At 42.8% G+C, this 25,819-nt stretch overlaps 1 protein-coding gene across 3 annotated transcripts in view; it reads right to left on the bottom strand.

Annotated features, from left to right (window-relative positions):
* Nucleotides 1-24,236, bottom strand: part of LOC121536823 (sodium-driven chloride bicarbonate exchanger) — a 47,210-nt gene extending 22,974 nt beyond the window's left edge. The window contains exons 1-2 of one of the 3 annotated variants that reach the window (XM_041844400.2): nt 23,962-24,236; nt 18,331-18,357 (exon numbers count right to left, since the gene is read on the bottom strand). In XM_041844400.2, the coding sequence (XP_041700334.1) occupies nt 18,331-18,357; nt 23,962-24,009 (75 nt within the window). In that variant the 5' untranslated portion in view covers nt 24,010-24,236. Of the gene's footprint in view, nt 1-17,406; nt 17,961-18,330; nt 18,358-23,961 lie in introns of those variants that run through there. The other 2 variants (XM_041844402.2, XM_041844401.2) reach the window with 2 other exon arrangements.
* Nucleotides 24,237-25,819: the final 1,583 nt, after the last annotated feature.

Here is a 25,819-nt window from a genome sequence, read left to right as displayed (position 1 = left end):
CATTTTAATAGCAGTTGACCTTTTTTTATTCGTTTTTATTATTTAACCTTTATAAATAATAAAAATAATATGCCATTTAGCAGACGCTTTTATCCAAAGCGACTTACAGTCATGCGTGCATACATTTTTTTTTGTGTATTGGTGGTCCCGGGGATCGAACCCACTACCTTGGCGTTACAAGCGCCGTGCTCTACCAGCTGAGCTACAGAGGATCACATGTAACCAGGAAGAAACCCATTAAGACACACAATCTCTTTTGTGTGCTCCCTCAGTGGGCTCAGTGAATAAACACACCAACCCATTTAATAAGACAGTTTCCATGGCAACTAATAGCAAGTCTGCTCAACTAATCGAGAAAATACTGTAGTCATAATCTCCAAACACATTGTTGGACAGGCCTCTAAAGCAGCCAAGCAGCCAATCAACAACTGAAACCCAAAGTTGTGTAGTAGTGAATGTGGGCATTGCTTGATGCCAATATTGTTCCATAATGGGAACAATTACAATGTTGAATCCATATAGTGATTACATAGTCATTATCTTCCCCAGGAGAATATTACTGCTTTAAAACAGACATCCATAATACCCAGGAGTCTCATTAGGCACGGTTGCTTTGAGGTGCAGTGAATCAGACTGATCACGATGCGGTTAATCAGAACTGCACTTGTTGTCTCGGAGCTGCATCCTGCACATAGTAGCCAGGTCACCTAGGCATTTCAATGTGGCCAGCTCAAACATGATCTACTAGAAGGTAAACAACAAAGCACTCAAGAGTTTATTACATGACCGTGACTGCTGTATTCATTACCGTCAAATTTCGATGACGTACTTCCAGAGTAACAAGAAACATAAACTAGTACGTATGCTACCCAAGTATTGGGACAAGAGACGGTTCAAACAGGGCAACATAACAGAGGGGCGGCAATATATAAGACATTTTTAAGAAGGAGGTTAACCTCAGAATACTTAATTAAATGGTGACAGACAGACAGCTGGATAGTAAGGATTTACACACAGTGTTTCTTGTTTAGCAAAGCCCCAGTCTGAGAGAACCTCTTCTAAAAACACGTACCACCAGAGCAAATAACTACTGCTTCCCATTGTGAATGAACTGTGATGCAGTTACTAAAGTTACATTTAGCACCTCACACACAATCCTTCATGGTGAAATGTCTCTGCTAGCCAAAATAATAGATGGAGGAAAAATACTTGTGTCTAAATTAAGTGTGAATGTGTCAGATGTGTGGTGCTGATAAGAGGGTGACTTGGGGAGATTAGTGATGAATGCTGCTGATGCTGCTTGTACTGTATGATAACCACACATCCACCCATGTGAGACAGCAGAAAGGATAATGAGAGAGAAAGAGAGAGAGAGAGAGAGAGAGAGAGAGAGAGAGAGAGAGAGAGAGAGAGAGAGAGAGAGAGAGAGAGAGAGAGAGAGAGAGAGAGAGAGAGAGAGAGAGAGCGCAAGAGCGAAAGTGAGCGAGAGGAAGGACAGATGTTGTCGTTTTAGGACTGGGTGTCACGACATGACAAGATGTTCACAAATCTAATTTAAAAAGATTTGCCCTTCCAAACCCTAGGAATTACAATCTCCAACTGAGCAGTCTTCGTCCTGAACAGACTTTGTCCAGATGTGATGTATTATTAATGTCTATTACAGTCTCACATTGACAAATCTTCTACTCACAAACATGACAGTGATAATAAATCACAAGGTTGTGGGGAGGTACAATAGCAATAAATAAGTGATTTATGCTTTGTCATTGTTATGACTTGGGATATGGCCTCAGGATGGCTGTTATAGTCCAAATGTTATGTTACTGCTAGCAAACCATAAGAACCTATGAATAGCAGAGATGGCCAGGAAATCCAACAACCCAACAACTTCAAGCTGTCTCACCCCTGCTTTGGTGGAACACAAACTCTACACAGTGTTCAGTCTAAAGTCTGCAAGTACCTCTTCTAGTACTGCTACTCTATCACGACCTGCTGTATCCCCAGACACACAGCTGGCCGGACAAGGGCACTGAATCATCAGAGCTCTGCTCAAGCCTCACAGTAGTTCATAGCTCTATGTTTTAACATGCCTTATTTTGTGCCTTCCAGTCACTTACTATGCTAATGAGTGCAATTGCTAATGTGTGCACGTGGCAGTTTAGAGGACATATGACCAGAACTCCCAGGAGATGGGGGAGGCTGGTACAGCAGGAAGAAGCAGGAGCCTGTCTGCCGGCCTCAAAGGCACCTTTGAGAAGACAGCTGAGAGAGAGAGAGAGAGAGAGAGAGAGCGGCACACAGCAGAGAGAGAAGAGAGAAGCATTGACAGATTAAGATATATTTCTTCAAACAGCTAGCAGGTAGAGCAAGTGAATTGTGGGAAGGCTAGTAAGCTAAGTGCAGCACTTCAATGATACTGCCCCCTACAAAGTGCCATTGGATGCTGTGTTTTTGTCCATCCTGCTCAACAGGTCTACTCTTTGATTGGTTTATCAGTATTGACTGTCAGCAACATACTGTAACATTGGATAGGCCTGCATACATTTACCGGAACGTTGCTAACGTTCTTGCTGTCTGATGAATGCGGAGATATATTTCAGATTTAAGTCATTTAGCAGACGCTCTTATCCAGAGCGACTTATGTGAATGATCCTGTTTGTTGTGCCATATGCTCTACATTTGAGTCGCCTCTCACACAGACACACACAGACACTCACACACACAGATAGGCTCACAGACATGAGAGCACTTCTTTCAAAAGAAAAGCATTTTATGCTCTAAAAATAAATGACATTTAATCTGTATAAAACATAATCCAGCTCCTTCTTCTCTTGACATAAGTACTATCATTACAATCTCACCCTGTCTATCTGACCCAAAAAGCTGTCTTCTCCCTAACCACAGAAGTCCAAGGGGTGTTCAGGAGAACTAACGGTAATAACCTTATTACTGACAATGAGTTACTACTGGCTGATCAAGATGTACAAAACTCTAAACTGTAAACACTTGTAATCAGGGGCGCAACTTTCTGAAATTGCATTTTTGTACCCCCAGGTTTTATCATTGCAATGTGATACAAAAACCGAGTTGTAAAAGCAAGCAGAGCAGAAACTGGCTACTCTTTAGTTGACTGATGTAACTGCTGTTTAACTTAACAGAAAAAAACTAAACTAGTGTTTATTCGCAGTGCTGAGCTAGTATTGTAACTGACATGTAACGTTAGCTAATGTTTCATCCCCTCTCGACTGAGGTGAATGAATAAGTTAGCTATGCTAGCTAGTAGCTAATGTTACCACAGCCAGGTCAGCTCTAGCCCCTAGTTATCTGTCAGATAGTAATAATAGCCACCTCATATCGCTATCGAACAGCTGTTGTTTGTATGAAAATGTTTTGTAGCCTTTGTTTTGTCCCGTTTCAGAAGTAAATACACTTGGCTAGCTTTCACCAGTTGATGTACCGTTAGAGGGAGAGCTGGCCAAAAGTTGGCTAACGTTAGCTATTATTTTTGCATCAATGACACTAGACCTGAATCAAACGATGAAACCATCGGCCAAACGATTGAAGATTGATATTCTGATGTTTTTTCAGTGCAATGTGAGTTTTATTAGTCAGTATGGCAATGTACGTTATTGATCTGTCAGTTTCCCTAGCTAATTCCCTACTTTTCACACTGACACAGTAATAAACAGCTCTAACGTTACAGGCTTCACTGTGGTGCACAGCAGAGGTCTGCGTGGGACCGATTTCTTCATCCCGCTCCCGCCCGCACCCGCTGGCTTTCTGTCCAACTCCCGTGTGCTACCACAAGAACTGGTCCCAAACCCAACCGCAGTCCCGCAATGTTATTTTAGGCGTATGTGACACAGCTCAGTTGCCAGACATGGTCCTAGTAATTTTGTGCCCTATAGGCAATATGAAATGCGCAAAAATAACTTCAGAAATAAGTTAAATTACCAGAGCTTTTCACATGGGCCTTATATTGTATTACTGGGCTATATCAGCCAATATGCTAGATGTAGTTTGAAGAGAGCAGAGTACTGTACAGTTCCTTGGAAAGATAACTACCCCGTCCTTCTCTGCCCATGCATAGGCTATAGCCTACTCTATTTAATGGAGACCACACGCACACCTGATCTCACAGGTATGGCTACTGAACTGGAAGCAGCAAGAATGATGACAGCGACACTTGCTACATTTTCCATAGGCCTATAGGATATCGCTTATCGTTTAGGAGGACGATTTGCAGGCAGAGACAAATAAATGGGTAATCAACACTGGGCGCAACGCTGGCTCACCATAGTAGCCTAACCTATGTGCGCATTGTGCCTTTTCCTTTTCAATGATGACTACATGTTTTGATTTCACTTCAACTCACGTTGGTTGAGCGCCCTCCACTTCTTTCCATTAACCATATTTATTTACAGACACTGTAGTAAACTACAGTCTAATCATATTTAAGTTAATTTCATGTTCAAGTTAACTGCCACGTGATTCTCCGCCAATGAGACCACACATACTAGGCACACTTTAACTCTCACGCTCAACTAGGAGAGGGAGGCTACTGAAGTTGAAGCAGCGAATTCTGAGTGTGTGAATAATGCGGAAAAATATGTACTTTTAATACAATACGTAGGTTAACACGTACAAAGGAGAAAGAGGACCGTTTGTGGGACAATACAAATATTTTCATCCCAAAGTCGTCTGACAACAGGAATGCAGCCCTCTAGTGCAGTCAGTACACAACACTATGCTCATCATGTCTTAACAGGATCAGATGGTGACAGGGGTCCCAGCAGGGCCAGACAGCCAGGGAAGACCAGTCTACAGAGCTCTGGTGAATGTTGCAGTATATTAACAATGTCAGTGAATGATACAAAGTTCCATCTTGAATTGATGGGTAGACCTACAATAGCTACAGGACAGCAGCTTAAAGCTACAGTCTGGGATCTGGGAATAATGGTCATTTCAATTATTGAACCATTGATTCTATTCTTGGATAATATAATGTATAACTGTACACCAAGGTAATTCTTTGTCATGCCTCATTTTAGTAGGATCAGATGGTGACAGGGGTCTCAGCAGGGTCAGGCAGCCAGGGAAGACCAGTCTGTGAGGACGTGAGGTGAATTTTATTCTCTCTGTGCAGCAAACACTGGACAAGCCAGATGCTATTTTAAGGCAGTCTGACAAACCTCCAAAGTTGATTTCCAAACTGTGTCAAGAGTTGATGAAGGCTTTTCAGGATGACACAAAACATGTAAAATAAAAACGTGAGGAAGACCTGGTAGAAGCTGATGATGATGATGAATGGATACAAATGTGTTTAAATTCCCAGTCATGTTCATATCATCTCAGACATAAATTAGTGCAGTTTAAGGCCATCCATAGACCGTAATATATGCCAGTGAAACTGAATTACATGCACTCAGAAATGTCATTCCTCTGCTGGAGATGTAAAACACAAAAGGGGACATATTTGCATATGTTATGGTCTTGTGTAGACTGGCTGAATTCTGGCAAAGAGTATGTTCTTTTATCTCAGCATGTCTACAGATTCTCTCTTCTCCCTGTTTTTGTTTGCTTGGAAAAGTTGATACTGGAGACTTTTCAGAAGAAACTGTGTAACCTAGCATTTATAGCGGCTAAGAAAAGCATTGCCATTAATTGGAAGGTTGGTTATCCTCCCACAATTTCAAGTTATGTATCACTAGATTTGATTTATTACAAGATTAAGGGTATACTGGGCAACTTTCATAAGGTCTGGATGTCTTATATGGAATACAGTATGACTAAAGGAGTCTGTATTGAAAACATGCCCACCTCAGGGGAGATACCTATTTAGGCAATCCCTATCTGCTGGGCTGCTCAGTCCTGGCCCTGGGGGTCTGCCGTCCTGTGGGTTGTCACTCTGGCCTTGGCCTAACACACCCAAAACCAATAATTCATGTTTTACTAAGATCCTAAAGCTGAGTGGGGTGTGTTGGGTTGGGGGGCTGCAGGGTGGTAGGGACAGGACGGGGCGACCCACTATATTGCGTGCAAGTAAAAAGAGCTCTACAGTCCTATTAGTCCTATGAGATGAATTATATGGATGATTTGCTGTGTTAATGTAAATTTTAGGTGTATGTGGGTTTTTTTAAATTATTATTTTGTTTCCAAACCTTTCCCTTGGGAATTAAAAAATGTAAGGTGTGAACTGGGAAGGAAATTGTGTTGGGAGAGAGTCGAGTTATTGACTAGACTGGTGGGGGTCTCGGGCGTGCAGGCGGCTCAGGCTGGCTGGTCAGTTCTGGCTGAAATTTGATGTAGAGAATGTCTTAATAAAGACAATCAAAAGTCTTTGCATTTTTTAAAGCGTTGTTCGTTTGTTAGGATATTGGTTAAAGGTGCAACACAATATTTATTATTGAATTATCTTTGATCTAGTTCAGTCTTATTAATCACTTAATCATATTTAATACTGATCTCTTACCTAGCTTGATGACTGTGGGCATTTTTGCTTACTTTTTGTTCTAAATGGAGACGGCATATTGGATTGTGTAAAAATACAGTAAATGAGCTTTAGATGCCCCAAAATATTCTGGGGGAGGGCCCCCAGAACCCACGGCAGGTTATTTCCCCCCTCACTTCTAAAACCAAAGTGGCGCCCCTGCTTGTAATGCTCCCTATCTTATGTTCAAAACCTTTGATTGGGCATTCATTGGCGTTTCACACATCTTTCACCCATGAGTCATTCATGCAAAATCAAAGTTTTCTGTGAAATACCATTTTGTTTAGTTACCAATACATCAGATAATGATAGGCTCACCATTTACTCATTTTAAATACCTTTTAATTCAAAAGAAAAAAATACAAGATACAAAACTAAAAACTGTTATTTTTGAAGTCCTGGTTAGAAAGAATAGTAGATTGTTAATAGCATTTTCCATACAGTATTGGACTATAACTTGACATGCACCATTTTATAATTTGTATCTAATGGCAGGTTGTGAGCATGTTGAGAAATATGTCAGTTTTACAGTTGAATTATCCTTATAGAGTACATATGTAGGACAAATCATCAGAAATACGGGTATTGTAAAGCAATTGGCTATTGTAAAAACGTAGCACGGTGTTGTATGCCATTTCTGGCCCATGCAACATTGTACAGTACAAGAACACCTTTTCTACTAATACAGTATTGCCTGTCTCTCTGCTTGAAATTTATCAGCTTACAGTGTATCAATGAAATTGAAATAATGAGTGGAGTATTGTTATATCCAACCCAGGTACAGTTGAAGTCGGAAGTTTACATACACCTTAGCCAAATACATTTAAACTCAGTTTTTCACAATTTCTGACATTTAATCCTAGTAAAAATTCCCTGTCGTAGGTCAGTTAGGATCACCACTTTATTTTAAGAATGTGAAATGTCAGAATAATAGTAGAGAGAATTAATTATTTCAGCTTTTATTTCTTTCACCACATTCCCAGTGGGTCAGAGGTTTACATACACTCAATTAGTATTTGGTAGCATTGCCTTTAAATTGTTTAACTTGGGTCAAACATTTCGGGTAGCCTTCCACAAGCTTCCCACAATAAGTTGGGTGAATTCTGGCCCATTACTCCTGACAGTGCTGGTGTAACTGAGTCAGGTTTGTAGGCCTCCTTGCTCGCACAAGCTTTTTCAGTTCTGCCCACAAATGTTCTATAGGATTGAGGTCAGGGCTTTGTGATGGCAACTCCAATACCTTGACTTTGTTGTCCTTAAGCCATTTTGCCACAACTTTGGAAATATGCTTGGGGTCATTGTCCATTTGGAAGACCCATTTGCGATCAAGCTTTAACTTCCTGACTGATGTCTTGAGATGTTGCTTCAATATATCCACATAGTTTTCCTTCCTCATGATGCCATCTATTTTGTGAAGTGCACCAGTCCCTCCTGCAGCAAAGCACCCCCACAGCATGATGCTGCCACCCCGTGCTTCACGGTTGGGATGGTGTTCTTCGGCTTGCAAGCACCCCCTTTTTCCTCCAAACATGACGATGGTCATTATGGCCAAACAGTTATATTTTTGTTTCATCAGACCAGAGGACATTTCTCCAAAAATAACGATCTTTGTCCCCATGTGCTGTTGCAAACCGTAGTCTGGCTTTTTTATGGCGGTTTTGGAGCAGTGGCTTCTTCCTTGCTGAGCGGCCTTTCAGGTTATGTCGATATAGGACTAGTTTTACTGTGGATATAAATACTTTTGTACCTGTTTCCTCCAGCATCTTCACAAGGTCCTTTGCTGTTGTTCTGGGATTGATTTGCACTTTTCGCACCAAAGTACGTTCATCTCTAGGAGACAGAACGCGTCTCCTTCCTGAACGGTATGACGGCTGCGTGGTCCCATGGTGTTTATACTTGCATACTATTGTTTGTACAGATGAACGTGGTACCTTCAGGCGTTTGGAAATTGCTCCCAAGGATGAACCACACTTGTGGAGGTCTACAATTTTTTTTCTGAGGTCTTGGCTCATTTATTTTGATTTTCCCATGATGTCAAGCAAAGAGGCACTGAGTTTGAAGGTAGGCCTTGAAATATATCCACAGGTACACCTCCAATTGACTCAAATGATGTCAATTAGCCTATCAGAAGCTTCTAAAGCCATGACATCATTTTCTGGAATTTTCCAAGCGGTTTAAAGGCACAGTCAACTTAGTGTTTGTAAACTTCTGACCCACTGGAATTGTGATACTATGAATTATAAGTGAAATAATCTGTCTGTAAACAATTGTTGGAAAAATTACTTGTATCATGCACAAAGTGGATGTCATAACCGACTTGCCAAAACTATAGTTTGTTAACAAGAAATGTGTGGAGTGGTTGAAAAACGAGTTTTAATGACTCCAACCTAAGTGTATGTAAACTTCCGACTTCAACTGTATTTCAGCAGTGCATTGTACACTACACTATAATGGTAGCACATAGACTCTTTTCACTGTGTCCTATTGAAGCACACTGGCTGATGGAGCATGATGATGTAGTATTTACAGCCACATCCATATATGATTTTGTTTTACCTTCCAACATGAATTGATGTCAAATTAATAGATGTATGAGGTACAAATATAGAAATTAACAGTGTTCAGCACTTAAAGTTTTTTTTAGTATGTGGTGAATTTTCAAAACTCTTAGTACAAAACTCCAAACTGGTAACACTTGTAACACAGCCAGTCTTACATTCAAAACCTTTCATTGTGCATTAATTTTGTTTGTAGACATCTTTCACCACACAACCATTGATCCAAAATATACGTTTACTGTGAAATATAATGAGTACATTGGTTTAATCACCAAAACACAACATAATGTTATCTTCTCAATTTAGTTATTTTAACGAGTTAATCCAATAGCAAAAAATCTAAGATACATGTTTCAAAATTGCCCTTTGAATGTAGTATGCTACAGTACTGTAAATTGAGGGTCGTATGCTCATGAGGATGGCAATCATACATCTTCCACCTGTAACGTAATCTTGTATTGTATTTTACAGTATTGTATTATGCTTATGTATTGTAGTGGTACTGTAGGTGGCTCAGTTCACAAGAGCATGGCACTAGCAACACCAGATTTGTGGGTTTGATTCCCACTGGAGTCACATACCAAAATGTGTGGACTGTTGTCACAGGTGTCTGCTAAGTAAATGGCATATATTACAGTATTACAGTACTGTATTAGCCAATGCAATTTTAGTAAAGCAGTGTGTATAGGTTTACCAAACGTTTAAGTGATCATTACATTTACATTTTAGTAAGAGCAGTCGGATTAACTAATAGTAAAATGTATTTTAACAAAAGAGAAGAGAATCATATCAAAAGTAATGTGAGAATTGCATTGTGAAAGGCAATTACTTTATATGAACATATATTGCAATGTGAAACATGTATTTTCTAGATGAAACACTGATTATGTTTGGTGAAAAAGTGACTGTATGATTTTGTGTGATGTACTTAGTCAATTGAAAATGTGCTTAGAGTTTTGAAACAAGCCATTTTGTCATGATCGTCGTAAGCAACGGACCAAGGCGCTGCGTGATATGCGTACATCTTTTAATGAGTACTTTAAACACGAACAACAAAAAACGATACATGAAGTCCTAAGGTTAACAAACACAAACCTCTCCGGAACAAGAGCCCACAAATGACAAGTGCAAAACAGGCTGCCTAAGTATGGTTCCCAATCAGAGACAACAAGCAACAGCTGCCTCTGATTGGGAACCACCCCGGCCAACATAGAAACACATAACTAGAACTAAACATAGAACACTAAACATAGAAACTAACACCCTGGCTCAACATATAAGAGTCCCCAGAGCCAGGGCGTGACAGTATTCCTCCCCAAAGGCGCGGACTGCGACCGCGCCAACTAAACCCAACAGGGGAGGGGCCGGGTGGGCATTGCGCCTCGGAGGCGGATCCGGCTCCGGGCGTGACCACCACTCTCTCGCTACCCCCCCGTAGCGCCCCTGGTCTGGTCCCGCTGGCTGGAGCTGGACTGGACATTGGTGGAGCGGATTGCTTAGGCTCCGGTGTGGAGCAGCTGACCGGTACCTGACCAGGCACCGGTGGAACAGGCACGGGCTGTGCCGGACTGACGACGCGCACCACTGGCTTGGTGCGGGAGCAGGAACCGGCCGGACCGGGCTGGCGACGCCGCACCACTGGCTTGGTGCGGGGAGCAGGAACGGGCCGGACCAGGCTGACGACGCGCACCACTGGCTTGGTGCGGGGAGCAGGAACGGGCCTGACCGGGCTGACGACGCGCACCACTGGCTGGTGCGGGGAGCAGGAACAGGCCGGACCGGCTGGCGACGCCGCACCACAGGCTTGGTGCGAGGGGCAGTAACAGGCCGGGCCGGGCTGGCCGCGCACCACAGGCTTGGTGCGAGGGCAGGAACAGGCCGGGCCGGGCTGGCGACGCGCACCACAGGCTTGGTGCGAGGGGCAGGAACAGACCGGGCCGGGCTGGCGACGCGCACCACAGGCTTGGTGCGAGGGGCAGGAACAGGCCAGGGCGGGCTGGCGACGCGCACCACTGGCTTGGTGCGAGGGGCAGGAACAGGCCGGGCCGGGCTGGCGACGCGCACCACTGGCTTGGTGCGAGGGGCAGGAACGGGTCAGGCCGGACTGGGAACACGCACCACTAACTTAGTGCGGGAAGCAGGAACGGGTTGGGCCGTACTGGGAACACGCACCACTAACTTAGTACGGGGAGCAGGAACGGGTCGGGCCGGACTGGGAACACGCACCACTAACTTAGTGCGGGGAGCAGGAACGGGTTGGGCCGTACTGGGAACACGCACCACTAACTTAGTGCGGGGAGCAGGAACGGGTCGGGCCGGACTGGGAAAACACGCACCACTAACTTAGTGCGGGGAGCAGGAACGGGCCTGACCATACTGGGAACACACACCACTGGCCTTGTGCGGGAATCAGGAACGGGCCGGACCGGACTGGTGACACACACCACTTGCTTGGTGCGAGGAGCGGGCCTGGGTTTCCTCATAAACCTCCGCTCCCTCTGCTGCCTACTCAGTTCCTCTCGCCGTGCCTCCACACTCTCCTTCTCCCTCCTGACCAATGGCCCCCGTAACCTGGTGGCCTCCTCTCCTAGTCCACAAACTCGCCCTGTAGCTGCCTCCAGCAGCCCCGTCGTCCATGCCGTGTGCCCCCCCCCCAAAAAAAATTATTGGGGTTGCCTCTCGCCTGTCTGACGACGGCCCGGTTGGCGCCGCTTCTCCTCTCCTGCCTGGACATCCTCCCTCATCGCCCTCCGGTAGCGGACGGCCTCCTCCTCGGTGATCTTCCCCCAACCGAGGAGGACATCCACTAGCGTTACCTCCGGCGTTTGCTCCTGGACACGCTGCTTGGTCCTTAATTGGTGGGATCTTCTGTCACGATCGTCGTAAGCAACGGACCAAGGCGCAGCGTGATATGCGTACATCTTTTAATGAGTACTTTAAACACGAACAACAAAACGATACGTGAAGTCCTAAGGTTAACAAACACAAACCTCTCCGGAACAAGAGCCCACAAATGACAAGTGCAAAACAGGCTGCCTAAGTATGGTTCCCAATCAGAGACAACAAGCAACAGCTGCCTCTGATTGGGAACCACCCCGGCCAACATAGAAACACATAACTAGAACTAAACATAGAACACTAAACATAGAAACTAACACCCTGGCTCAACATATAAGAGTCCCCAGAGCCAGGGCGTGACACATTTTGATGATCTGTTTCGATTTTTGTGCTTAGAGTTGTGAAAATGTACCACATACTTGTGGAAATTACACCAGTGATTGAAAAAAACTGTACTCAATAAACTGAAGCCAATTTAACAAGTTATTATCCATATACTTGAAATACATTCATAGAAATTGCTTAAAATGTTTAAATAGGAGAATTTGCCATAAGGCACCATGTACGCAGTATAAATATTTAGAAACATTGCCAAGAATTAGCATCTTGTACAGAATGTGTACACTAGGAATTATGAAATCAGCTTTATTTTGATGCTATTCACTAAGATGGTCGGAAACTGACAGATGAAATCAACTTTTTTAGTGACTAGAAATATGTAGTTTTTTTCTAAAGGCATCCAAAGTATAAGCCAAACAAAGTGGGGGAAAACATTGCTGGCAGGCAAAAAGCTAAATTGAGCTTAGAAGACAGCAATGCTGTGCTGCTCTGATTCTTCAGTCAAGACTATGGCCTCCCACACAAAACATACTCTTGTAGGATGATGTCGTGTGTGAACGGGTGGGGGGAGCTTCAGAATGTATCAAAACAGAGACAGCGTAATGACAAAAAAGCACAGATCAAAGGTCAAAAATCATGTTTTGAAAGCCTTGATGACATCTCTGAAGTCCATGGATGTGTTCCAAATGGCACCATATTCTCTATATACAGTGAGGGAAAAAAGTATTTGATCCCCTGCTGATTTTGTACGTTTGCCCACTGACAAAGACATGATCAGTCTATAATTTTAATGGTAGGTTTATTTGAACAGTGAGAGATAGAATAACAAACAAAAATTTTAGAAAAACGCATGTCAAAAATGTTATAAATTGATTTGCATTTTAATGAGGGAAATAAGTATTTGACCCCTCTGCAAAACATGACTTAGTACTTGGTGGCAAAACCCTTGTTAGCAATCACAGAGGTCAGACGTTTCTTGTAGTTGGCCACCAGGTTTGCACACATCTCAGGAGGGATTTTGTTTCACTCCTCTTTGCAGATCTTCTCCAAGTCATTAAGGTTTCTAGGCTGACGTTTGGCAACTCGAACCTTCAGCTCCCTCCACAGATTTTCTATGGGATTAAGGTCTGGAGACTGGCTAGGCCACTCCAGGACCTTAATGTGCTTCTTCTTGAGCCACTCCTTTGTTGCCTTGGCCGTGTGTTTTGGGTCATTGTCATGCTGGAATACCCATCCATGACCCATTTTCAATGCCCTGGCTGAGGGAAGGAGGTTCTCACCCAAGATTTGACGGTACATGGCCCCATCCATCGTCCCTTTGATGTGGTGAAGTTGTCCTGTGTTCTTAGCAGAAAAACACCCCCAAAGCATAATGTTTCCACCTCCATGTTTGACGGTGGGGATGGTGTTCTTGGGGTCATAGGCAGAATTCCTCCTCCTCCAAACACGGCGAGTTGAGTTGATGCCAAAGAGCTCAATTTTGGTCTCATCTGACCACAACACTTTCACCCAGTTCTCCTCTGAATCATTCAGATGTTCATTGGCAAACTTCAGACGGCCCTGTATATGTGCTTTCTTGAGCAGGGGGACCTTGCGGGCGCTGCAGGATTTCAGTCCTTTACGGCGTAGTGTGTTACCAATTGTTTTCTTGGTGACTATGGTCCCAGCTGCCTTGAGATCATTGACAAGATCCTCCCGTGTAGTTCTGGGCTGATTCCTCACCATTCTCATGTTCATTGCAACTCCACGAGGTGAGATCTTTCATGGAGCCCCAGACCGAGGGAGATTGACAGTTCTTTTGTGTTTCTTCCATTTGCGAATAACCGCACCAACTGTTGTCACCTTCTCACCAAGCTGCTTGGCGATGGTCTTGTAGCCCATTCCAGCCTTGTGTAGTTCTACAATCTTGTCCCTGACATCCTTGGAGAGCTCTTTGGTCTTGGCCATGGTGGAGAGTTTGGAATCTGATTGATTGATTGTTTCTGTGGACAGGTGTCTTTTATACAGGTAACAAACTGAGATTAGGAGCACTCCCTTTAAGAGTGTGCTCCTAATCTCAGCTCGTTACCTGTATAAAAGACACCTGGGAGCCAGAAATCTTTCTGATTGAGAGGGGGTCAAATCCTTATTTCCCTCATTAAAATGCAAATCAATTTATAACATTTTTGACATGGTTTTTGTCAGGACCCGGTGCGAGAAACAGTCACTAATAATTGTCAGAACCCAGAAGATGAGGCAGACACAGCAGTACTAGAGATGGTGGTTTAATAAAGAACAAAATCCTCAGGCAAAGAAACTAAATCCACAATGTCCAAAAATAAAGCCAAGAGGCACAAAGAGGAAAACCTCCAAAAACAAAGAAACTCCACAAAGTGGTAAAAAATCCCACCAGAGAAATATCCATATAACACAAGGCTTGGGCTGGGGCTGGGTGCTAACTTACAAACACTGAGCAAGGAACTGAGGAACACACAGGGTTTAAATACTAACAAGGGAATGACCTACAGGTGCAAACAATAATTAGATCAAGAAAAAACAAAAGGTACAAAAAAGGTGCAATGGGGACATCTAGTGACCAAAACCCGAACAGTCATGGCCAAAACCTGACAGTTTTTCTGGATTTTTTTGTTGTTATTCTGTCTCTCACTGTTCAAATAAACCTACCATTAAAATTATAGAGTGATCATTTCTTTGTCAGTGGGCTATTTGGATGCTGAAGGACAATGCTGTCCGTCCACAGCTGCAGTGGCACATAGGTCAGGCTCCATGGCCAGGACCCAGGATGATAATCTGAATGCTAATACACTGGAGAGGGATCAAAGTCTGTGCAGTGCTACAGGATTAAAGTACACACTGTACATTTTGTTTAGCGATACAGTATATTAACATTACATTAGCCTACATTAAAATGAGCTGTTAATGTATTCAAACGGTTTAATTTGTGTGCTTCCTGAAGTGTGTTTCTGTTTGTCGTGTATAGAATTATTTGCTGTCTGTACAACATAGTAGTAGGTTGTTGTGCGTGTAAAGAGTTAAAGTAGTGTAAAACTGTTTTAGGGTTAATCTACTGTTCTCCAGAAGCAATGGCTTGTGACCTATTTCCCCTAACTAGAACACCTCTCTATGTGTGAGTTTCTGGTTAATCTGGTGGGCTATATCCAAAACTCCTAATGAGAATGGCATTGTGCATAGAAGCATGACATACTGTAGGAATGAATAACAAGAGAAAAAAGATGGCCAAAGATCGGTAGGCAACAATACATGTCCTGAACAACAGTGGTGAAAATCGGAAGTGCGATGATGATGAATAGTGTTGGCTTAACTCACACTGTTTGAGTGGTGTGCACTCAAAGCAAAGCTATCTTTAAGAGCAGAGGACTGGAGGATTACTGGGGGCAGCCCAAGTGATTTAATTGGATGAGGGGTCTGATCCCTGCAGATGGCAATGGTCACGCTGGCAGCATCAGCACCAGGCCAGCAGCATCATAATGATAGCAACAACACCGTGCTCAGATGAGCTCAGCTTGGCATAGAACACAAATTACATAGTACAGCGAATACAGTCTTGTTCAAGTTCCATTCACTTTTCCCCAACAAAGTTGGCACATCTCGAAGACTCAGGAAGGACCTCCAAGGGAAAGAGACCCTATAGGCTTTGTAATACAAAATGGTAAGCAGGCTTTGCCTTTGCTGGTGCAGAATAAACATGAGTGCACTTATCTCCTTTCCTGTATCCCAGAGATCAATGGCTGACATCAGCAGGACAGGCTTTCTCCTCTCTCCTCTCTCCTTTCCCCTCTCTCCTCTCTCCTCTGTCCTCTATCTCTCTCCTCCCTCTTCTCTCTTCTCTCCCATCTCCTCTCTCTTCTCTCATCTCTCCTCTCTCTTCTCTCCTCATTCCTTTCTCTCCCCTCTCTTCTCTCTTCTCTCTACTGACTGGTTGCATCACTGCCTGGTATGGCAACTGCTCGGCCTCCGACCACAAGGCACTACAGAGGGTAGTGCGTACGGCCCAGTACATCACTGGGGCCAAGCTTCCTGCCATCCATGACCTCTATATCAAGCGGTGTCAGAGGAAAGCCCTAAAAATTGCCAAAGACTCCAGCCACCCTAGTCATAGACTGTTCTCTCTGCTACCGCACGGCAAGCGGTACCGGAGCGCCATGTCTATGTCCAAAAGGCTTCTTAACAGCTTCTACCCCCAAGCCATAAGACTCCTGAACAGCTAATCAAATGGCTACCCAGACTATTTGCATTGTCCCCCCACCCCACCCCCTCTTTTATGCTGCTGCTACTCTCTGTTTATTATCTATGCATAGTCACTTTAACTCTACCTACATGTACATATTACCTCAATTACCTCGACTAACCTGTGCCCCTGCACATTGACTCTGTACTGATAAACCCTGTATATAGCCTCGCTACTGTTATTTTACTGCTGCTCTTTAATTATTTGTTATTTTTCTATTTTTCTTCTTTTTTTATTTTTCCTTATCAATTTTTTACTTAACACTTATTTTGTTGGTTAAGGGCTTGTAAGTAAGCATTTCACTGTAAGGTCTACACCTGTTGTATTCCGCGCATGTGACAAATAACATTTGATTTGATTTGATTTCTCTCCTCTATTTTCTCTCTTCTCTCCCCTCGCCTCCTTCTCTCTCCTCTCTCCTCTGTCCTCTGTCCTCTGTCCTCTATCTCTCTCCTCTCTCCAATCTCCACTCTCCTCTCTCTTCTCTCCCATCTCTTCTCTCCTCTCTCCTCTCTCCTCTCTCCTCTCTCCTCTCCTCTCTCTTCTCTCCCACAGCACTGCTGACGGTCCTCTACTGTATCGCTCTCCTATCTCCTCCTATCTCTCAGAGTTAACATTGTACTCTTACATACAATGTTAACTCTGCTATTAAACTAACGCCATTCAAATAGTGCGTCATTGTGTTAACTTTGCCCTTTAACATGTTATTAAAGAACAGGATACTGCATGCATGATAAAGTCAAGCTGTTTGACATTGAGGTGTACAGATATTTCAAAAAGGCTATCAGTATCACCAACAAACACCAGCATCAAACACACATCCTTTAACCTTAGATAACCTTAAGAACATCTAGAGATGAAAAACCTCCCAAACACAGAGCAGAGAACAGAGCATAGTTATACCTTTACAGAGTAGCAGAGCACAGGCATACCTTTAAAGAATAAAAGCGACTGTTAGGATCCAAGCCTCCAGCAGAATGCATGACCCTTTCCTTTCCTCTTGTAGTTGAGAGTGCTGCTGAGCCGAAGAGAGGAGGCTGAGCCGAGCTGGGCTCCGTAGCACCAGTATGCCTCTACTGCCGGGACAGGCACACACGCGGCAAAGCAATCTACCCGCTCAACATGCCAGGAACCGTCTTACAAACGCACCACTCGCTGTCTCTTTTGATTCACGCAACCTCAATATTTTTTTGTACAACTGAGCAACCATTTATCCACCAATCCTGCATGAGATTACAGCATTGACATCACTGGTGTCCAGCCTCTTATCTATGAGGTAGCTAGCTGGTGCTAAGCCACTGTGTTTCCCTCTTTTGTATGGCTTTCAGAGTAAAGCCCCTGTAGCAGCAGCTTGCCATCGCTGCACTGCTCCACACCGCAACGCAGAGCACAGAGCATCGCCTCGAGCCTCCCCTGGGGCTGCTGGGAGTGTTCCCAGTATCTGCAGCATGACCTGTCAGCTCAGCCACTCTGGCCTGACCTTGCTCTCTCTCTTGCTCTCTCTCTCTCTCTCTCTCTCTCTCTCTCTCTCTGCTGATTGGAGCTCAGGTAAACCATGGGGCAATACAAAAGATGGAGAGCCATCACCCCAATGTAGCCAACTAAAACCCTTCTGTGCAGTGTAGGGGCCTAAGTTCATTATTTTAAATGCTGCATTGACTACCAGTACCAGAACAGTGTTTGTCTCTGTATCACTGCCAGATTGAACAAAGACAACAATGTCACTGACACTAAAGTAATTCAATTGTTAAGCATTGATTCTATGAATCTATTGTAGTCACACTGGGATGTGCTTTGATAGAGAGACCAGTGAACATTTTCAAGCACTTTAAAAATAAATCAGAGAGCTAACTTACCACACTTCTGCGTCCAGGAGTTGACACCTGAAAAGACAATATTGTCATTATCAGCATCTTTTAGGCAAGCAAGACCATAGCATGAAACAACTTCAAAAGCAACTTGGTAACCTGTGTAGGGCAGAAGCTGTCCTGCTTTCCAGTAGTCTTGAGGCTGCGTCTCAAATGGCACCCTATTCCCTAATCCCCTTTCCAGAGCCCTGGTCAAAAGTAGTGCACTATAAAGGAATAGGGTGTAGGGTTGGGTGGTATCCAGATTTTTATACGGTCACACTGTTTCTGTACCATACCGGGGTATACGGTATTACCGGAAGTGCACACAAGGGGCGCTATAATTTTTTTTTACAAACATTTAGGTAACAGGGATCTTGATCCAGGAGGACATATACATAGCTTTGAGCAACTACTGAACTAGAATATAATGAAAGAATATCCTATATATATGATGATGATGCCTCTGAATATCAGTCATATATATGAATGCAATGAATGCAGCAAAGCCATGTGTGCATATTTCTGTACACTCTACTAACATCTTATGTAGAATAGGATGATGGTCTTACTACAGGCAACCTATAAAGACGCAGGCCCAGTGCAGTCAAAATTCTGTCTTTCCTGTGTTTTGTATCACATTGTACAACAGCTGATGAAACTAACACTGTAAAAGTGTGAAGAAATTTGATCAGTGTTATTTACTGATAGTTGCTGGTTGAAAATACAATCTACATAGGACCTTCTAATTAGCAGAGGTGCGTTCAGTTCGCTTGAACATTTGCTACGTTGCGGTACGGTTTGTACTGAACAACACGTTTCCCCAAAACTTTCTTGTACATTCTTAAAATGTAAAGTCTATTTAATAGACTTTGAGGTACGTTTGCTCCCGATTGGTGGGTATGGCAAGGTGTGGCTTGAAGCAATGAGTGACGTATTTAAAGGGCAGTGGCCATGCTGACAGTGTTCCCCAACCCCCAACCTCTCCCAGTTTTTCAACTGGTTGTTCAGTACAGCACCGTTTCCATTAAATGTAATGTTCCAGAATGTAAAAACATACTGAACGCAGCCCAGGTTTTGCATGGGTTGAGTTTTGGCTTGCCTGGTGACATCACCAGGCGGTATACTGTAAGTTAATATAGACCAATAACAAAGAGAGTTCACAATCTTTCTGCCATTAACAGCTACTTTCAGATTACATATCCCTCCCCACTCAGACCAGACAGTCCTCGTTTTTGAGAAATCGTTTTTCCGTTGCTAAAAAGCTATTTTTGTTTCTTTTTAATAATTTTAATGGAGAACTATTAAAGTACGGTATTTAATTGTAACCCAGAAATGATTTGATTTTGAGATAAAAATATATAAAAAAGGCTGCACTGGGCCTTTAAGCTGTGGTTTTCATAAATTGTTTGTATGTCCCTTATAACTGTTTTATGTCTCTCTTTTTGTTGTGGATTTTTCTGAATGTAAAGTAAATTTCTATGAACAACAGACAATAAAGTATACATAATCTAATCTAAATCAAATTACTGATGATTGAAGTGTGTGATAAGTGTGTGAGGTGATTTGAAATTAGATTAAAGTCAGGAATATAATGCTGTAGGCAGAAGAGATTTCTCATCATTCCACATGGCTCTCAACAACCTAGAGAGCATTCTGATTCACGACCACTCTAATTAAGGGGGTGTAACGTTGGGTACAAGACAGCATTAAGCACAGGATCAGAACAGACTCATCCACCTGTCATCCTCCTGTCAGTCACCACACCAGTCAATGCAGACAGAGGATTGTATTTTGGGGGTTATACAAAAAGCTGCTTTACTGTCAACAGCAAATGGATAATGAAAACAAATCTCTTCGGAAGTGATTATAGCAGCACAGATGCCGGTAGTGCATAAACATTTCATTTTTAATTTAATCTGGACTTGTTTGCAAAATGTTCATTGCATCCTTCCTTCCAAATCAAATCAAATCAAATGTTATTTGTCACATGCTTTATAAACAACAGGTGTAGTAGACTAGCAGTGAAATGCTTAGTTATGGGCCCTTCACAACAATGCAGAGTGAAAGGAAATAGAGAAATAATAGAAAAGTAAAACACGTAATAATAAAAGTCATAATAAATACACAATGAGGAGCAATAACGTGGCTATATACACGGGGTACCAGTACCGAGTCGATGTGTAGGGATATGAGGTAATTGAGGTAGATATGTACAGTACCAGTCAAAGGTTTGGACACACCTACTCATTAACAAAGGTGTTGACCCATGTGACCTAAATAATTATCACCCTATTTCTAAACTTTCTTGCCTAGCTAAAATATTAGAATCCTTGATTAATTCTCAGCTAAGATCTTATCTTTGAAATGTATTCTAAATGTACACTACTAGTCAAAAGTTTTAGAAAACCTACTCATTCAAGGGTTTTTCTTTATTTTGACTATTTTCTACATTGTAGAATAATAGTGAAGACATCAAAACTATGAAATAACACACATGGAATCATGTAGTAACCAAAAAAGTGTTAAACAAATCAAAATATATGTTATATTCTTCAAAGTAGCCATCCTTTGTCTTCATGACAGCTTTGCACACTCATGGCATTCTCTCAACCAGCTTCATGAGGAATGCTTTTCCAACAGTCTTGAAGTAGTTCCTACATAAGATGAGCAGTTGTTGGCTGCTTTTCCTTCACTCTGCGGTCCAATTCATCCCAAACTATCTCAATTGGGTTGAGGTCGGGTGATAGTGGAGGCCAGGTCATCTGATGCAGCACTCCATCACTCTCCTTCTTACACAGCATGGGGGTGTGTTGAGTCATTGTCCTGTTGAAAAACAAATGATAGTCCCACTAAGCGCAAACCAGATGGAATGGCGCATCGCTGCAGAATGCTGTGGTAGCCATGCTGGTTAAGTGTGCCTTGAATTCTAAATAAATCACAGACGGTGTCACCAGAAAAACACCCCCACACCATCACACCTCCACCTCCATGCTTCACGGTGGGAACCACACATGCGGAGATCATCCGTTCACCTACTCTGCGTCTCACAAAGACACGGCGGTTGGAAATCTCAAATTTGGACTCATCAGACCAAAGGACAAATTTCCACCGGTCTAATGTCCATTGCTCGTGTTTCTTGGCCCAAGCAAGTCTCTTTTCTTATTGGTGTCCTTTAGTAGTGGTTTCTTTGCAGCATTTCGACCATGAAGGCCTAATTCACGCAGTCTCCTCTGAACAGTTGATGTTAAGATGTGTCTGTTACTTGAACTCTGTGAAGCATTTATTTGGGCTACAATTTCTGAGGCTGGTAACTCTAATGAACTTATCCTCTGCAGCAGAGGTAACTCTGGGTCTTCTGTTCCTGTGGCGGTCCTCATGATGGTTTTTGTGACTGCGCTTGAAGAAACTTTCAAAGTTCTTGAAATGTTCCGGATTCATGTCTTAAAGTAATGATGGACTGTCATTTCTCTTTGCTTATTGGAGGTGTTCTTGCCATAATATGGACTCTGTCTTTTACCAAATAGGGCTATCTTCTGTATACCTCCCCTACCTTGTCACAACACAACTGATTGGCTCAAACACATTAAGAAGGAAAGAAATTCCACAAATTAACTTTTAACAAGGCACACCTGTTAATTGAAATGCATTCCAGGTGACTACCTCATGAAGCTGGTTGAGAGAATGCCAACAGTGTGCAAAGCTGTCATCAAGGCAAAGGGTGGCTATCTGAAGAATCTCAAATATAACATATATTTTGTTTGTTTAACACTTTTTTGGTTACTACATGATTCCATATGTGTTATTTCATAGTTTTGATATCTTCACTATTATTCTACAATGTAGAAAATAGTAAAAATAAAGAAAACCCTTGAATGAGTAGGTGAGTCCAAGCTTTTGACTGGTACTGTACATATAACTAGGAATAAAGTGACTAGTCAACAGGACAGATAATAAACAGTAGCAGCAGTGTATGTGATGAGTCAAAAAAGTTAGTGCAAAAAGGGTCAATGCAGATAGTCCGGGTAGCTATTTGGTTAACTAATTAACTAACTATTTAGCAGTCCAATGGCTTGGGGGTAGAAGCTGTTCAGGGTCCTGTTGGTTCCAGACTTGGTGCATCGGTACCACTTGCCGTGCGGTAGCAGAGAGAACAGTCTATGACTTGGGTGGCTGGAGTCTTTGATCATTTTTAGGGCCTTCCCTGGTATACACCGCCTGGTATAGAGGTCCTGGATGGCAGGGCAGGGAGCTCGGCCCCAGTGATGTACTGGACCGTATGCACTACCCTCTGTAGCGCCTTGCGGTCAGATGCCAAGCAGTTCCACAAGCACTCACACACATGCTAAACTGAGGTTGACATCAGAGGCCTATGCAGTTGCTGGATATTCCCTTGGGAAGCCCATCACTCCCCAATGCAGCCAACCAAAATACTGTCACAGTTCTGTGCAGTGCAAGATATAAGCAATAAGCTATACGCTACAAGCTTTAACTTTGTCCACAAGCAATTATTGAATACAATTTGAAGCCTGGTTACAGACACCCATGGTCCTGTGAGCCCTGGTCAAAAGTAGTGCACTGTGAAGGAAATAGGCTGCCATTTGGGATGCATGCAACTTGTCTGATCACTTAACTCAAGGCTCTCTGATCATTAGCAGGGCACTTGGCAGGCACCCTGAGACTATCCCCTAGGATATGATTAAGCAACCTCATAGATCAATCAGGCTTATTTCATAGGTTGCACTAATGTGTCTATGATTCGGTGAATGTCAGTGTAAACATACTGTACAATCTATTTCCCTGGGTTCATATACTGTATGACCTTGGTGCATGGGGTCACCACTTGTTTTACCAAATTAAAATCAAATGTCATCTGCCAGAGGAGAAGCACTTACTATAATGCAACTATAATTAGGAAATTAATTAAATGTGTATAGGCCTGCAATGGTAAACTACACTCTTCAGTCACAGAAAGTCGGATTTTTTATTCAGATTCACTAATTTATTATTAATGAGCAATATGTTTATATTAATATTTTAGAACCCAGTGGTATAATTTGTCCTGTTTGACTCACCAAATCCTTGTGCAAGGAATGTCCTCCTAGAAGAAAATTAAGAATTCTGTTCTACTATATTCTACATGACATGAGTCTATAGTCTATTGAGGAAAATATAACTATATCTAATTTCACTGATATCATAATGAAAAAAATAGAAGCCTATAATAGAATGTCTTCATGTTGGAACATCAATCAAAGCTGTCAAAAATATTTCCTTCACCTAAATTGCATTTCACATGAAAAAACAACAGCAAGTCATGTATGCATAGGTTAGAACGCTTGGTGTGTGAAAAGCATATGGCATATTTATACTACTGCAGGTGGTTGATATAACCACTGTAGCAGATTCAAAACATTATCCCGGCTTTCCTGTTTATCTAATTGTGTCAATATCGCGGATTTTCGACGTGATATCGGCTATAACACTATAGTATATTCCACATGCTACTTGTCATCATCTGAATCACTTTCACCGTCAAATATTTGGATCATAAATATGCACGCGGGATGTAGTCAATGTGCGCCACAAAGAAGATAACATCCGCTGAGTGCAGTGCAATGCGGTTGAGTGGCTCCTTACCGTTGGCAGTAGCGGCTCCATTTGAGCTCCTTGGTCCTTGATGTCCATGTTCTGTTGCGTGAACAATAATGAATCCGTGTGTATGGAATGGTGGTAGCCTACTGTTCTTTTCACTATTTCTGTCAGGTCTGAAAAGTGCGGTGCAGAAAACCACGAATTGTCACGCTATGGTCACATGTTTAGCAGTCGTCGTGAAGCCTAGCCAGATAATTATTCCTCATAGGGGCGCAGTTTATATTATATCCATTCTCACAAACCATGAGCATCCCTTTTGCTTTGTCGTGATGGGGCAGAATAGATTATCGGGGGCCCTTCTCTTACCCATGATGTTGGTAGGCTACCTCTTGAACGGATGATGTTGGTAGGCTACCATATCTCATTGAAGTTTTTGTGATGACAAAATTACAATTCTAAAAGACAAACTTTACACAACTCTGACTCAAACTACAGTACTAGGCTAGAACCGAGAGCATATAATGTCATTTTAAATGTCCATGTCCTTTAAAAGTCAAGTTTATTTTAAGTGTATAAGTTTTATTTATTAAAATGTATAATGGGTTGTGTATTACCAATAGATGTGAATGCATGGCAGTAAATATGTAGCTGAGAAAAAAGTCCATCAACACATAACATATTCTGCCCCCTCTTGGCTGGTCAAATGTAATGCTCAGATCATAGGTCATGATAATGTCTTATTTTCCCTTTCCCCCTCCTCTAGACAGCTGCATGCCATATTCCCACAAAACCTGTTACTTCTCCAAGCCCTTACAGACCATATACAGTCCAACTCTGAACATTTCTCCATCTCACAACCAGCAGCTCCCCCTGTGCACTCACTCACCACAGATATCAGGGCTCATCCTCATCAACTGTCTCAGATTAGGAGTGGATCATAATGGATTAAGATTACATGGACAGGTCCTGGAGGTTACCAAGACAGGACATCACACTACTCAGACTGGTCACACCTGATCGTTACTTGGCCAAGCTCACGCCATCCAAATTCAGTGTCCAACATGGCCTTGGTTCAAAATCCATGGCAGCAGCTCTCCTTTGGCTCTCAGCATCAAAGGGGGAGCCCACGTTGCCCTCCCTTAGGTTTCGGCTGTGCTCCAGTCCCACTCTAAACAACATGTCCTCCCCAGAAAGCTCTCACCATCCACCTCAAACATCATCACTCCTTCCCTCTGGGCACAATGCCTGCTGCTAGGCATCATATAAAATGTATCAAGTCATACAATCGTTCAGTCAACTGGCAAAGTCTATGCTGTTTTGACTGATTCAGTTGAACTATTGTTCATTCTCATATAAAGTAGTTTTGGGAAAGTATTTGATGCCCTCTGGTGTATATGAATGGAACAGCATCAATGAGATACAGAGATATTGTTGCAGTATTTGCCTTTAGACCAGAATATTGGTCAATAATCATTGTGGAAAGTTAAACTGCATTTGAGAATACAAAAACCTCTATATCAGGCGGTGTCAGAGGAAGGCCCTAAAAATGGCCAAACACACCAGCCACCCTAGTCATACACTGTTCTCTCCTCTGCTACTACATGGCAAGCGGTACTGGAGCGCCAAGTCTAGGTCAAAAATGCTTCTTAACAGCTTCTACCCCCAAGCCATAAGACTGCTGAACAGCTAATCAAATGGCTACCCAGACTATTTGTATTGACCCCCCCCCAATGTTCTAAAACTTTTGACAGGTAGTGTACATCAGTCGGGTTTTAGACCAGATCATAGCACCATCTATGCTTCATCTCTAGTTATTAATGATGTGGTTAACTCTATGGTTAAAAGGCAACATTGTGCTGCCCTCTTCATTGACCTGTCATAGGCTTTCTAAACGGTTGATCAC

Source organism: Coregonus clupeaformis, chromosome 23 (genome assembly GCF_020615455.1).
Source record: "Coregonus clupeaformis isolate EN_2021a chromosome 23, ASM2061545v1, whole genome shotgun sequence".
Classification (NCBI taxonomy): Eukaryota; Metazoa; Chordata; class Actinopteri; order Salmoniformes; family Salmonidae; genus Coregonus; species Coregonus clupeaformis.
Note: the sequence above shows the minus strand (reverse complement) of the source record. Positions and strands in the feature narration are given on the sequence as shown.